Source organism: Oncorhynchus masou, unplaced genomic scaffold (genome assembly GCF_036934945.1).
Source record: "Oncorhynchus masou masou isolate Uvic2021 unplaced genomic scaffold, UVic_Omas_1.1 unplaced_scaffold_1053, whole genome shotgun sequence".
Taxonomy (NCBI): domain Eukaryota; kingdom Metazoa; phylum Chordata; class Actinopteri; order Salmoniformes; family Salmonidae; genus Oncorhynchus; species Oncorhynchus masou.
This window is the reverse complement of record NW_027016843.1, coordinates 99,115-111,455: the sequence shown is the minus strand read 5'-3', so window position 1 is coordinate 111,455 and position 12,341 is coordinate 99,115. Positions and strand designations below refer to the sequence as shown.

The window sequence follows — 12,341 nt, the reverse complement described above, 5'->3', positions numbered from 1 at the left end:
AAATGCATTTCAGCAAATTTCGAGCGTTTTGGGCTAGGCTGCATACTGACAGTTGTGGCTGCTTTGTGTGAAATATTGTTGTCTCTACCTTCTTAAACTTTGTGCTGTTGACTGTGCCCAATGTTTGTACCATGTTTTGTTGTGTGTCGTGTGTTGCTGCCTTGCTATGTTGTCTTAGGTCTCTCTTTGTGTAGTGTTGTATTGTCTCTCTTGTTGTGATGTGTGTTTTGGCCTATATTAAAATATTGTATTTATTATTATTATTATTCAATCCCAGGACCCGTCCCCGCAGGGGCCTTTTGGTAGGCAGTCATTGTAAATAAGAATGTGTTCTTAACTGACTTGCCTAGTTAAATAAAAAGAAATAAAAATAAAAATAATCGCATGCCCATGACATCAACCTCTCAGTTGATGCGCTGAGGTTGGTATATGACGACTGATATAGCGGGCTGGGGGAACTCAACGACGAAACGGAAGTCCCCCGTGAGCGTCTTGATGGAATGTAGTGAGTTGGCTAGCTTGATAGCAAATTAGCTGTAAAGTCGACGAATTGCCCTGTCAAACATTGAAGATATATCGAGTGGTCTTTAAATATTTATCCAACGATGCCAGGTAGCTACGTTTTTGTTGCGCTACTGGCTGCTTGCATTCCAGATACAATTTGACCTGAATCGTGTGTGCATGTCACGCTGTTAGCCTTCGAGCTAAGTTTGATTTAGCTTGTTTCTACCACTACCAGCTAGCAGTTTTATAGCTAGCTACAAAGACAATCCAAGGTAGTAAGAAGGCTTTGCTAGTTACAGGTGACATAACATTCAGTCTGTACATCAAAAACAGCTTGCTAGCCAAGTTTGATCCAATATGCGTGTTTTTATATATTTCAAGTTAGTTAGCAAGCTCGCTAGCCAAGTAGCTTTCTTGCTCGCTAGTAACCTTAGTATGCCAAAGCCTTTTTGATAGGGTGATTGCACGATGTGTTATCTAGTGAATGCTAACTTAAATAACTCGTTTCATCCGGCTACAGTAAATTTAGTCGAAACTACAACCCTTTTATATCACAAATTATTTTCAGGCTACTTAAGTTGGCTATCTAGTTAGCTAGTCCGTGCTAGTTTTCTGAGTTCGCTAGCTACGTAGTTAGCTAACGTTGTGTACCAACTAGCAAACTACCTAACGTTGTTTACCAACTAGTAAGCTAGCTACTGTAACTAGCTCACTAGCAAACTGCCAATACTCAAAATAGAATTTGTGCTGCGATGAACGGTAATGTTAGCTGTAACTAACGTTACTCCAGTTAGCTAATTGGCTGGCTTGTTGCAGCTGTGACACGCAGGTAGGCCTCGCTCCATGTGGGGTTTGTCATCACTTTTTTTCTCGTGACATGTGCATCCTTCAATGCTGACGATACAGGTAACGCGTTAGCTAGGTGTTGAGTTATAACGGTAGGAACTGGCTAGCTTGTAATTGTATCCACGTCAGCTGTAAGCGCAGCCACTGACTCGCTACTCTTGGTCTACTTGAACTAGTATGACAATAGCAAGTAGTAAGTAAAATAATGAAGTATGCACTTTATTTGCGTTTTGGCAATATACATTTTTTCATGTGTGGGTAGATAACGGTTTAACTTTCTACTCTTATGTTTTAGCTACGTTTTTTGACCTTAATGTTTATTAAACACGTAATTTATTCAGTTTACCCAAGCTGAGCTTTACTCTCAATTTGAAAGCCATTTGCCCCACTTTAAAGTGGGTTGCCATTTATGCATGTGTGAAACCGTTAACCCTACAGAGCCTGCGGAGATGAACAGTCCTGAGATGGCGAAAACACCAGGCGGCAGCAGTGCCCCCGGGAAAGAGAACGTGGCCAATGGGCACAAGGAGGGAGAGGTGGGCAACAACAACAACCCCTTCGCTGACTACATGTGGATGGAGAACGAGGAGGATTACAACAGACAGGTCAGTGATTTTTAGGACCACTCTTTATGTACATACGTATGGACAGAGGGACACCCACACAGGTGAACAGACCACACACACTAAAAGGTGAGGAATGTTGCCCTGGATAGATATTGCCTGGCATTGTACACAGATCTAGGATCAGGTTACTCTACTCTTAGGATCAAGGGGCATGTTCACTCTTCCTTGCAGGTTTTCTCAAGCTCTGTTAAGTTAGATGGGGAGCGGCATCCAAAGAGTTAAACATTTCCCCATCAGACCACAGAATTGTTTGCCTTGTGCTCTGTCTTTCACATGCCTTTTTGCAAACTCCAGCCATGCTGTCATGTGCCACTCTCCCATAAAGCCCAAATTGGTGAAGTGCTGTAGAGACTGTTGTCCTTCTGGCAGGTTCTCCCTTCTTGCCCGGTTGTTCAGTTTGGTCGAACGGCCAGCTCTAGGCAGAGTCTGGGTAGTTCATATTCCCTTCCGCAGATATATGCCTCATCACAATTTTATCTTGGAGATCTACGGACAGTTCCTTGGACTTCATGCTATATTCTACTCTGACATGCACTGTCCTGACATAGACTGACCAGGTGAAAGCTATGATCCCTTATTGATTTAACTTGTTAATTCCACTTCAATAAGTGTAAATGACGGCTTAAATAAGGGGTTTTGAAGTTTGAGACTATTGAGACATAGATTGTGTGTATGTGCCATTCAGAGTAGTGTTGTATACCAGTACCAAGGTACCAAAACGTCATGATACATATGACACCAACATTTTTAGAATACTGTTTCATATGATAATACCACATTTTTCGGCCCGACTGATCTAAAGAACCAACTGGCGCCTGTCAGTTTTCTTAATAATTTCAGTAATAAAAAAATATAACTCAGCAAAAAAAAGACGTCCCTTTTTCAGGACAATGTCTTTCAAAGATAATTTGTAAAAATCCAAATAACTTCACAGATCTTCATTGTAAAGGGTTTGAACACTGTTTCCCATGCTTGTTCAATGAACCATGAACAATGAATGAACATGCACCTGTGGAACGGTCACTAAGACACTACCAGCTTACAGACGGTAGGCAATTAAGGTCACAGTTATGAAAACTTAGGACACTAAAGAGGCTTTTCTACTGACTCTGAAAAAATCGGCCAAAAGAAAGATGCCCAGGGTCCCTGCTCATCTGTGTGGACGTGCCTTAGGCATGCTGCAAGGAGGCATGAGGACTGCAGATGTGGCCAGGGCAATAAATTCCAATGTCCGTACTGTGAGACACCTAAGACAGCGTTACAGGGAGACAGGACGAACAGCTGATTGTCTTCGCAGTGGCAGACCACATGTAACAACACCTGCACGGATCGGTACATCTGAACATCACACCTGCGGGACAGGTACAGGATAGCAACAACAACTGCCCTAGTTACACCAGGAACGCACAATCCCCCCAATCGGTGCTCAGACTGTCCGCAACAGGCTGAGAGAGGCTGGACTGAGGGCTTGTAGGCCTGTTGTAAGGCAGGTTCTCACCAGACATCACCGGCAACAACGTTGCCTATGGGTACAAATCCACCATTGCTGGACCAGACAGGACTGTCAAAAAGTGATCTTCACTGACAAGTCGCAGTTTTGTCTCACCAGGGGTGACGGTCAGTTTTGCGTTTATCGTCGAAGGAATGAGCGTTGCACCGAGGCCTGTACTCTGGAGCGGGATTGATTTGGAGGTGGAGAGTCCATGGTCTGGGGCGGTGTGTCACAGCATTATCGGACCTAGCTTGTTGTCATTGCAGACAATCTCAACGCTGTGCGTTACAGGGAAGACATCCTCCCTCATGTGGTACCCTTCCTGCAGGCTCATCCTGACATGACCCTCCAGCATGACAATACCACCAGGTACACTGCTTGTTCTGTGCATGATTTCCTGTAAGACAGGAATGTCAGTGTTCTGCCTTGGCCAGCGAAGAGCCCGGATCTCAATCCCATTGAGCACGTCTGGGACCTGTTTAACCGGAGGGTGAGGGCTAGGGCCATTCCCCCAGAAATGTCTGGGAACTTGCAGGTGCCTTGGTGGAAGAGTGGGGTAACATCTCACAGCAAGAACTGGCAAGTCTGGTGCGGTCCATGAGGAGGAGATGCACTGCCGTACTATCTGGTGTGGCCACCAGCTGCATTAAGTGACTGCTGATTTTGACCCCCCCTTTGTTCTGGGACACTATTCCATTTCTGTTAGTCACATGTCTATGGAACTTGTTCAGTTTTTGTCAAATCTTATGTTCATACAAATATTTACACGTTTGCTGAAAATAACCGCAGTTGACAGTGAGAGGACAGTTTTCTTTTTTTGCTGAGTTATCTCAAATAGTTTATTGTATTCGCCGGTCCTTATATGCGACGGGTCCGATAATGTTCATATCAGCTCTGCTCAGCAAGCCGCATGGCCCACATCCCCTTCCAGCCGTCACTCACCTGATTCTCTTTCCTGCACATCTATTTTTTTCCATCCATTTTTAAAATATAATTTAGCAGGCGATCAGGGATGCAGACCCTTATCAGTCTTCTGTTACATTTGATACATTGGAGCAGCCCGCAGAGTGAGCAAAGTTGATACATTGTCTCTTCATCCCTGGTGTAACCAGCACTATAGGCCAATCTGAGTAGGCTTTGCAAGTTGTCACTCAGCAGTGCCAGAGGGGGAAAACGGATTTCTGACAGTCATGCTTTCAGCTTTAAAGCAAAGAAAAAGCTTGTCACTAGCTCAAATGGTGTAAAATTAAATAGAACCCATATTACGTTGGAGCATTGTGGTCCACATGGGCCTGCATACCTGTGGAACGCTTTGGACACATTGTTAAGCCCCTGCCCCGGCAAATGAATGCTGTTCTTAATGTTTTGTACACTCCCCTCGAACCTGGGCTGCCCTCCAGTGCTTTGAGAAGGAGGCAAGGATAGAGGACACGAGGAAAGACATTAAGAAATAATCATCATCTAGTGCTGATTGTAATCCAGCCCTATTCTTCCCCTATTGTGTGGTCATCCCAGGTGGAGGAGGAGCTTCTGGAACAGGAGTTCTTAGAACGCTGTTTCCAGGAAATGCTGGAAGAGGAGGATCAGGATTGGTTCATCCCTGCCAGAGACCTCGCCCCTGGGGTGGGGCAGATTCAGCAACAGCTCAACGGGCTATCTGTCTCCAATGGCAACGCAGATGAACTCGCGGTAAGTCCTGTCAGAAGTCCTGTCAGAATGTTTGTCCGTCAGAATGTCTGAGCGTCGTCGACCAAACCGTCACTATATTTATAGGGCCAGTTTCCCAGACACAAAGTTGAATCCTGGACTAAAAAGCGTGTTCAACGGAGATTCTTTATTCAGTCCAGGACAAGGATTCATATTTTGTCCCTTAGAGTTAACCTGAGAGTTAAAAGCCTGAAAAGTATTTGCTGTGGAGCGTTATCCACATTCAGTACCTAGATACCATAGGTAGCCCATCTTCTCCAGTTGTTTGAGCACAGACACGATACCGCTCCTACTCTTTGGCTAGTTTCCCCCCAAAATATTAAGCCTAGTCCTAGACTAAAGACCATGCAGAAAGGAAATTCTCCATTAAAATCTGTTTTTAGTCTGGGACTAGGGTTAATCTGGCAGGGAAACGACCATCAGCTGGAGAAACTATCCTGCATGTTACAATCCGAACCGCCGCCTCTTGTCCGTTTTTAATGTTGAGGCCCTGTTGTTTTTACCTGTTCATACAGGTCTGGGTCCTTTTTGTATGCTCCTATACTAAATCTCTCCTCTCTTTTTACAGCGCAAGAGCAGCTTGAACCCAGAGGCGAAGGAGTTTGTTCCGGGAATGAAATACTAGGGTCCTCCCGCCAGTAGGGGAACCCTCATAAAGACTCTTTGTGACTGCTGGCTTCCCAGCAGACACCCTTGCACTCGCCTGCTTTTGGGCTGTGTGGGGTACATGGGGTGGGGTTGGAGGGTGGGCTGGGGTATACTCTTCAATAAGCTTTTGGTCGCATTCGCCTGCTCAGACGTTGCATGCATCAACCTATGGTTACGTGCCAAGTCGTCTACTGTGCCGTCGGGCACCAGATTGCTATGACATGTGGTTAGGGTTATAAATAAAATACCTATTCAGGAGTTGGAAGATCTGGAATGCGTCAGCACCGTCTGAGTAGGGGAACGCAGCCTTTTATTTCCGTTTTGTTCCTATGTGGTTAACTAGGCAAGGGGCAGTGATGGGAGAAGGGTGGGCAGGGGCCATATCAGTATAAAATAATCCTATTGGACAGATTGGGAGGGGCCATCAGTATAAGATGTTCTTATTGGACAGACGGCAGAACTGGAGGTCAGATCTGCGTAGAAAGTTTGGTGTTTATTTTTGTTCTTTCTCCTCAATCTCAAGTGCAGCCGTGTGAGTCTGTCGTCGTGGTGATCGTGGCTGGAGATTTGTCTCTCCCCTGATCATTGTTGCAGTTTCCTTTTTTTGTCTTTTCTCTTTTCTGGATGTTTTTCTTTTCCTCGGAGGCTGGTTTTAGGGTAGGTAGTGTGTAGGGCGAAGTAGGCTTGGCGAAAGATTGACATGCTGCAATGTACAGAAGGATTGGATGGGATTTGGCTGCGGGGGTGTAGCTGACCTGCGAGGGATTTCCATGGCAACAATTTCGTTTTTTCGTTTGGTTGATATGTAAAAACTTGAGTTGAAATCCTGTCACAGTGTGCGACTTGCATTAACAAACGAGGACAAAGTATGATGGAATAAAGATCAGGTACCCTCTGGGACTTTGGTGTCTTGTTCATTGTTTTATATACAGGTTTGATTCTGTTATTACATGTCCAGTAACCTGTCATTACCGTAGCTAAAGGACCCCTCAAAAGATCACGCTGTGGGTTTGAGAATGTCGACACAAACAAGTATCTCTGAATTGTCAAAATACATTTCAAATGTTTATTTTCTGAACCTTTGTCAGGTTGAACATCGACTAGAGATCATGCAGGTCTAATCCTGAAGATGGTTTAGGTCAGTTGTCTCTGTTCTGTCTGTACGCAGGGCTGGTCTTGGGTCTGGACAGGCCAGGGTAGTTCTGCAGCAAAACCAGAGGAACAACATAATGATTTGTATTGTTTTTCCTTTTGCTCAACTGTCTCTGTAAATGATTGAAGTTATCAGTTGTTCATTGTTGAGCTGGGTTTATACTGCAAGTGTAACCTGATCCCAGATCCGTTTGTCATTTTGTCAACACCAGTGCTGTCATTGTGAAGCCAAACGTGGTATGACGGTGAGGTTGCATGATGGTACACAAAGACTGGCACTCGCACTACACCAAACCCCTATTCAAATCGACGGGAACGCAGTGGAGAAGCTGAACAGCTTGAAGTTCACTGACAATCTGAAATAGTCCAACCACACAGTGTGGTGAAGGCGCACCAGTGCCTCTTCAAACTCAGGAGGCTGAAGAAATTTGGCTTGGCCCCTAAGAGCATCACAAACTTTTGCAGATGTACAATTGAGAGCATCCAGTCGGGCTGTATCACCGTCTGGTACGGCAACTGCATCGCCCACAACCACGGGGCTCTCCTGGGGGGGGGGGGTCTGCCCAATGCATCACCAGGGGTACCCTGCCTGCCCTCCAGGACACCTACAGCACCCAATGTCACCGGAAGGCCAAAAAAAATCAAGGTCATCAACCACCTGAGCCACAGCCTGTTCACCCCGCTGAGGGGAGGTCAGTACAGGTGCATCAAAGCTGGGCCCGAGAGACTGAACAATTTCTAAGGCCATCAGACTGTTAAATGGCCATCACTAGCCGGCTACACCCGGGTTACTCAAGCCTGCACCTTAGAGGCTGCTGCTCTATATACACAGACATGGAATCACGGTCACTTTAATAATGTTTACATACTGTTTTACTCATTTCATATGCATATAATGTATTTTAGTCATTGCCACTCCAACATTGCTCACCCTAATATTTCTGAATTCCATTATTTTACTTTTAGATTTGTGTGTGTTGTGAATTGCTAGATACTACTGCGCTGTTGGAGCTAGGAAAGCAAGCATTTTGCTACACCCGCGATAACATAAATATGTGTATGTGACCAATACGATTTGAAATGTAAACATTAATGGGGTAGGGACGTCCCTTGGATTCCGGATAGCAAGGGCCCATGTAAATCTCAATCTCTGTGCAGAGCCCTCAGTGCACCACAAGGTGAAAGTCACAGCCTCGTCTAGTGTAGTGGTGTGTAAGTGCAGCCTTATGTTTACTCTACTAGGGAGCCTTGAAACTGGGTCTTTGTCACAACATTATTTTCAAAGTGCACCATAAGGCCCTGGTCAAAAGTAGTGCACTACGAAGAGAATATGGTTCCGTTTGGGATATTACCTTCTTAGTGAAGTGCCTCTGATACTCTGAGCAGATGTGTCCTCGGGTCTGGTCTGCAGTGTGGGCACCAGGCTGGTACTCGGCGGTGCAGGGCTCCTTCAGGCCGCTAGGGGGCTTCCTCTGCCCAGGGACGTAGCGATCAGGGCCCTGGTACCGGTCCTGGTACTCTGACACCCAGGCCCTCCTGGATGGATGGTGAAGAATATTAAAGTCTTGTCATAATTCGGCCCTAACCTAGCTATGTTTTTTTAGGGGGTAGATAATCTAGCTATGTTTTTTTAGGGGGTAGATAATCTAGCTATGTTTTTTAGGGGGTAGATAATTAGCTATGTTTTTTTAGGGGGTAGATAATCTAGCTATGTTTGCAGATCTGAAGGTCTGGAGGACAGGTATAAGTAGCGGTGGAGCTGCTAAAATTCCATAATACTCCCCAACTGGGTTTATTGTGACATCACTTTTACCTCTGGCTATTACAGACACCAGACTATCTGATGGACATAACCTCTGCAGCACCACTTGACTGTTAATGAGTTGCTGGGTGAAGGGGATTGCTGTTGAATCACTATGTAATCTGCTCTGCAGTTATCTATCGCAGTGAACAGATTGCAGGAGCTTGAGACAGATGCAAAGAAAACTAGCATGGGGTGGAACGAGCTGGAGGAGACTGTCCTGAACAGAGTGCGAAGGAGAGGAGTCGTCCATGGCCTGTGCACCATGGCCTTAGGTAAGTAAGTATGAACATATCCCTCCTTTCAATCCGTGTCGGTATGTGGATGTGATCTACAGTACCAGTTGAGTGTGGCTTCAGGCTGGATGTACTGCGGGCCTCTCAGTGTGGAGGGGTGGTCCCAGTGTGTGTAACTCTGGCTGTAGGTGGTCACACCGTTGAATGGCAGCCCTACACACACACGTGGATGAGAGTTATCATGAATAATCCCATATACAGCTTCATACTGCACCTACGTCACAAGTTTAACATGTTATTGCCAATGAGGTTTGGCCAGCAGGCTCTCAACAAAGTAGGTGGCTCGGCCCGTATTAAAGCGCCTCAGAGTAGGGAGTGCTGATCTAGGATCAGGGTGGAGGGTGGTAGCTCGGCCCGTATTAAAGCGTCTCAGAGTAGGGAGTGCTGATCTAGGATCAGGGTGGATGGTGGTAGCTCGGCCCGTATTAAAGCGTCTCAGAGTAGGGAGTGCTGATCTAGGATCAGGGTGGATGGTGGTAGCTCGGCCCGTATTAAAGCGTCTCAGAGTAGGGAGTGCTGATCTAGGATCAGGGTGGATGGTGGTAGCTCGGCCCGTATTAAAGCGTCTCAGAGTAGGGAGTGCTGATCTAGGATCAGGGTGGATGGTGGTAGCTCGGCCCGTATTAAAGCGTCTCAGAGTAGGGAGTGCTGATCTAGGATCAGGGTGGATGGTGGTAGCTCGGCCCGTATTAAAGCGTCTCAGAGTAGGGAGTGCTGATCTAGGATCAGGGTGGATGGTGGTAGCTCGGCCCGTATTAAAGCGTCTCAGAGTAGGGAGTGCTGATCTAGGATCAGGGTGGATGGTGGTAGCTCGGCCCGTATTAAAGCGTCTCAGAGTAGGGAGTGCTGATCTAGGATCAGGGTGGATGGTGGTAGCTCGGCCCGTATTAAAGCGTCTCAGAGTAGGGAGTGCTGATCTAGGATCAGGGTGGATGGTGGTAGCTCGGCCCGTATTAAAGCGTCTCAGAGTAGGGAGTGCTGATCTAGGATCAGGGTGGATGGTGGTAGCTCGGCCCGTATTAAAGCGTCTCAGAGTAGGGAGTGCTGATCTAGGATCAGGGTGGATGGTGGTAGCTCGGCCCGTATTAAAGCGTCTCATGCAGGTTGTACATCCCAAATGGCACCCTATTCGCAATATAGTGCACTACTTTTGACCAAAGCCATATTCCCTATATAGTGCCTATAGGGTTCTGGTCAAACGTAGTGCACTATATATATATATACACACACATTAGTGTTCTATTTGGGACATAAGGCTGGTGATAGAAAGCCTACCTAGGTGCATGAGGTTAGACTGGGTGGCTATGGGTATAGAACAGTGTTTAATATATTGTTATGTCTCTATAGGACCTACCTAGGTGCATAAGGTTAGACTGGGTGGCTATGCGCTGGTTGATCTGGCCTTCCAGCCTAGATGAGTGGGTCATGTCCCGACGGAACTGCTCCGCCCTGAACCGCTCCACCTGCAGCGGGAGCTCCCCATCACTTCCTGTGACAACAGGAACAGGTAGTACACACACATATGTTATTGGTGCTGGTCTATCATCTTGCACTAAAGGAAACAAAAGCGGATAAACTGTGGAGTTATAAGGCCATTCAAAGCCTCAAATAAAAACATGTTGTGAATACAAAATGAACAGGGTATTCCCTCTCTCACCTTCTCCACTGCCGATGTGAGGCAGCTCCACCATGTCCTTGGGTGTCGTTGTGACCCCCAGTGCCGGGTCCCCTGTTGCATGTGTCCATGCCTCTTTCCTGGCAGGGCGGGACGGGAGGGAGTTATGGACTGAGGGTGAGGAGAGAGAGGGAGAGACCGACCTTCGTTCCCCAGAGTCGGAGATCCAACGCTGTGGTGGTATCTGGCTCCGCCCCTTCTCTGGAGGAGCTGTCCTTTCCACTTGGATCTTACTGAAATTCTCACTGTCCAACGGAGCTGCCCTCACTGTTCTCCCCTTCTGTAGAGACACAGAGAGAGAGGATGAGAGAGAGGGGAGATGGAGAGAAGAGAGACAGAGAGAGGGTGAGAGGTTGAGAGATAGAGGGGAGAGAGCGAGGATGAGAGAGAGGGGAGAGAGACAGAGAGGGAGGGAAGAGAGGAAGAGAGGGTGAGAGGTAGAGAGAGAGAGGTTTGAGACTGACTAAGATAAGATAATATCAATGCATCTACCATGAAATGCCCCTAAGGTATGCCAGTCAAGGGACAGGGAAGACAAGTAAGTTAGTTCTTGTGGCTGAGGGACTCACCTGAGTGAAGGCAAAGGCGGGGTTCTGTGGGCCGTTGGTAATGGTCTGGAAACACTGTCTGTAGTACTGAGCCCACATATCCGCCAACTGACAAACAGGCAGGCAGAAAGACAGACAGACACACAGATAGGAAGACAGATAGACAGACAGGCAGGCCAAATCAGGGCAGTGTGAATGTGTACAGTTTGTACACTCTAAAAATTAAGAGTTCAACAAAGGTTCTTCTACGATCCTCAAAGTTCTACGAAGAACCGTAGGGTTCTTGGCACTGAAAATTGCCCCCAAAAGTTCTTAGAAGAACCCCATAGCAGGTGGGGTTCATCGAGGAACCACCTTAGTTCTTGGGGGTTCTTGCAGGAACCTAACTGCCCACCTGAAAAATGTGGATTTGAATTTGAAAGGACAGCAGGTGCAGGCACTTAACTGAAAAACATAAAGATCTCCTCAATTTAAGTAAGGTTTGTCCCTTTGTATCATCTAAATGTATATTGTTTATGATGATACCATCTATCTTTTCATATTTGTGAAAATCTTTCTAAAACAGAAAATGGACAATTGAATGGATATAAAACCAACAAAGAGGTAAGAATATGTAGGCTATAAGAATATGTAGGCTATAAGACTATGTAGGCTATAAGAATATGATCTGGCTTCCAGCCTAATATGTAGGCTATAAGAATATGTAGGCTATGAGAATTTGTAGGCTATAAGAATATGTAGGCTATGAGAATATGTAGGCTATAAGAATATGTAGGCTATAAGAATATGTAGGCTATAAGAATATGTAGGGAGGCTATATAAGGCTATGAGAATAAGGGATGAGAATATGTAGGCTATAAGAGGCTATAAGAATATGTAGGCTATAAGAATATGTAGGCTATAAGAATATGTAGGCTATGAGAATATGTAGGCTATAGAATATGTAGGCTATAAGAATATGTAGGCTATAAGAATATGTAGGCTATGTAGGCTATAAGAATGAGAATATGTAGGCTATGAGAATAAGGCTATAATTTGTTATATGT

At 45.9% G+C, this 12,341-nt stretch overlaps 1 protein-coding gene across 3 annotated transcripts; it reads left to right on the top strand.

The window, feature by feature from the left end:
• Positions 1–407: 407 nt before the first annotated feature.
• LOC135539239 (polyadenylate-binding protein-interacting protein 2B-like) lies at positions 408–6,723 on the top strand. 3 transcript variants are annotated; one of them, XM_064965062.1, is made up of 4 exons: positions 408–505; positions 1,789–1,955; positions 4,984–5,157; positions 5,744–6,723. In XM_064965062.1, the coding sequence occupies exons 1-4, from the start codon at positions 430–432 to the stop codon at positions 5,798–5,800; spliced, it is 474 nt and encodes a 157-aa protein (XP_064821134.1). In that variant the 5' UTR covers positions 408–429; the 3' UTR covers positions 5,801–6,723. The 3 variants fall into 3 exon arrangements, with proteins under 3 accessions (XP_064821134.1, XP_064821136.1, XP_064821135.1); XM_064965064.1 differs by having other exon boundaries at positions 448–612; XM_064965063.1 differs by lacking the exon at positions 408–505 and adding an exon at positions 1,250–1,543.
• Positions 6,724–12,341: the final 5,618 nt, after the last annotated feature.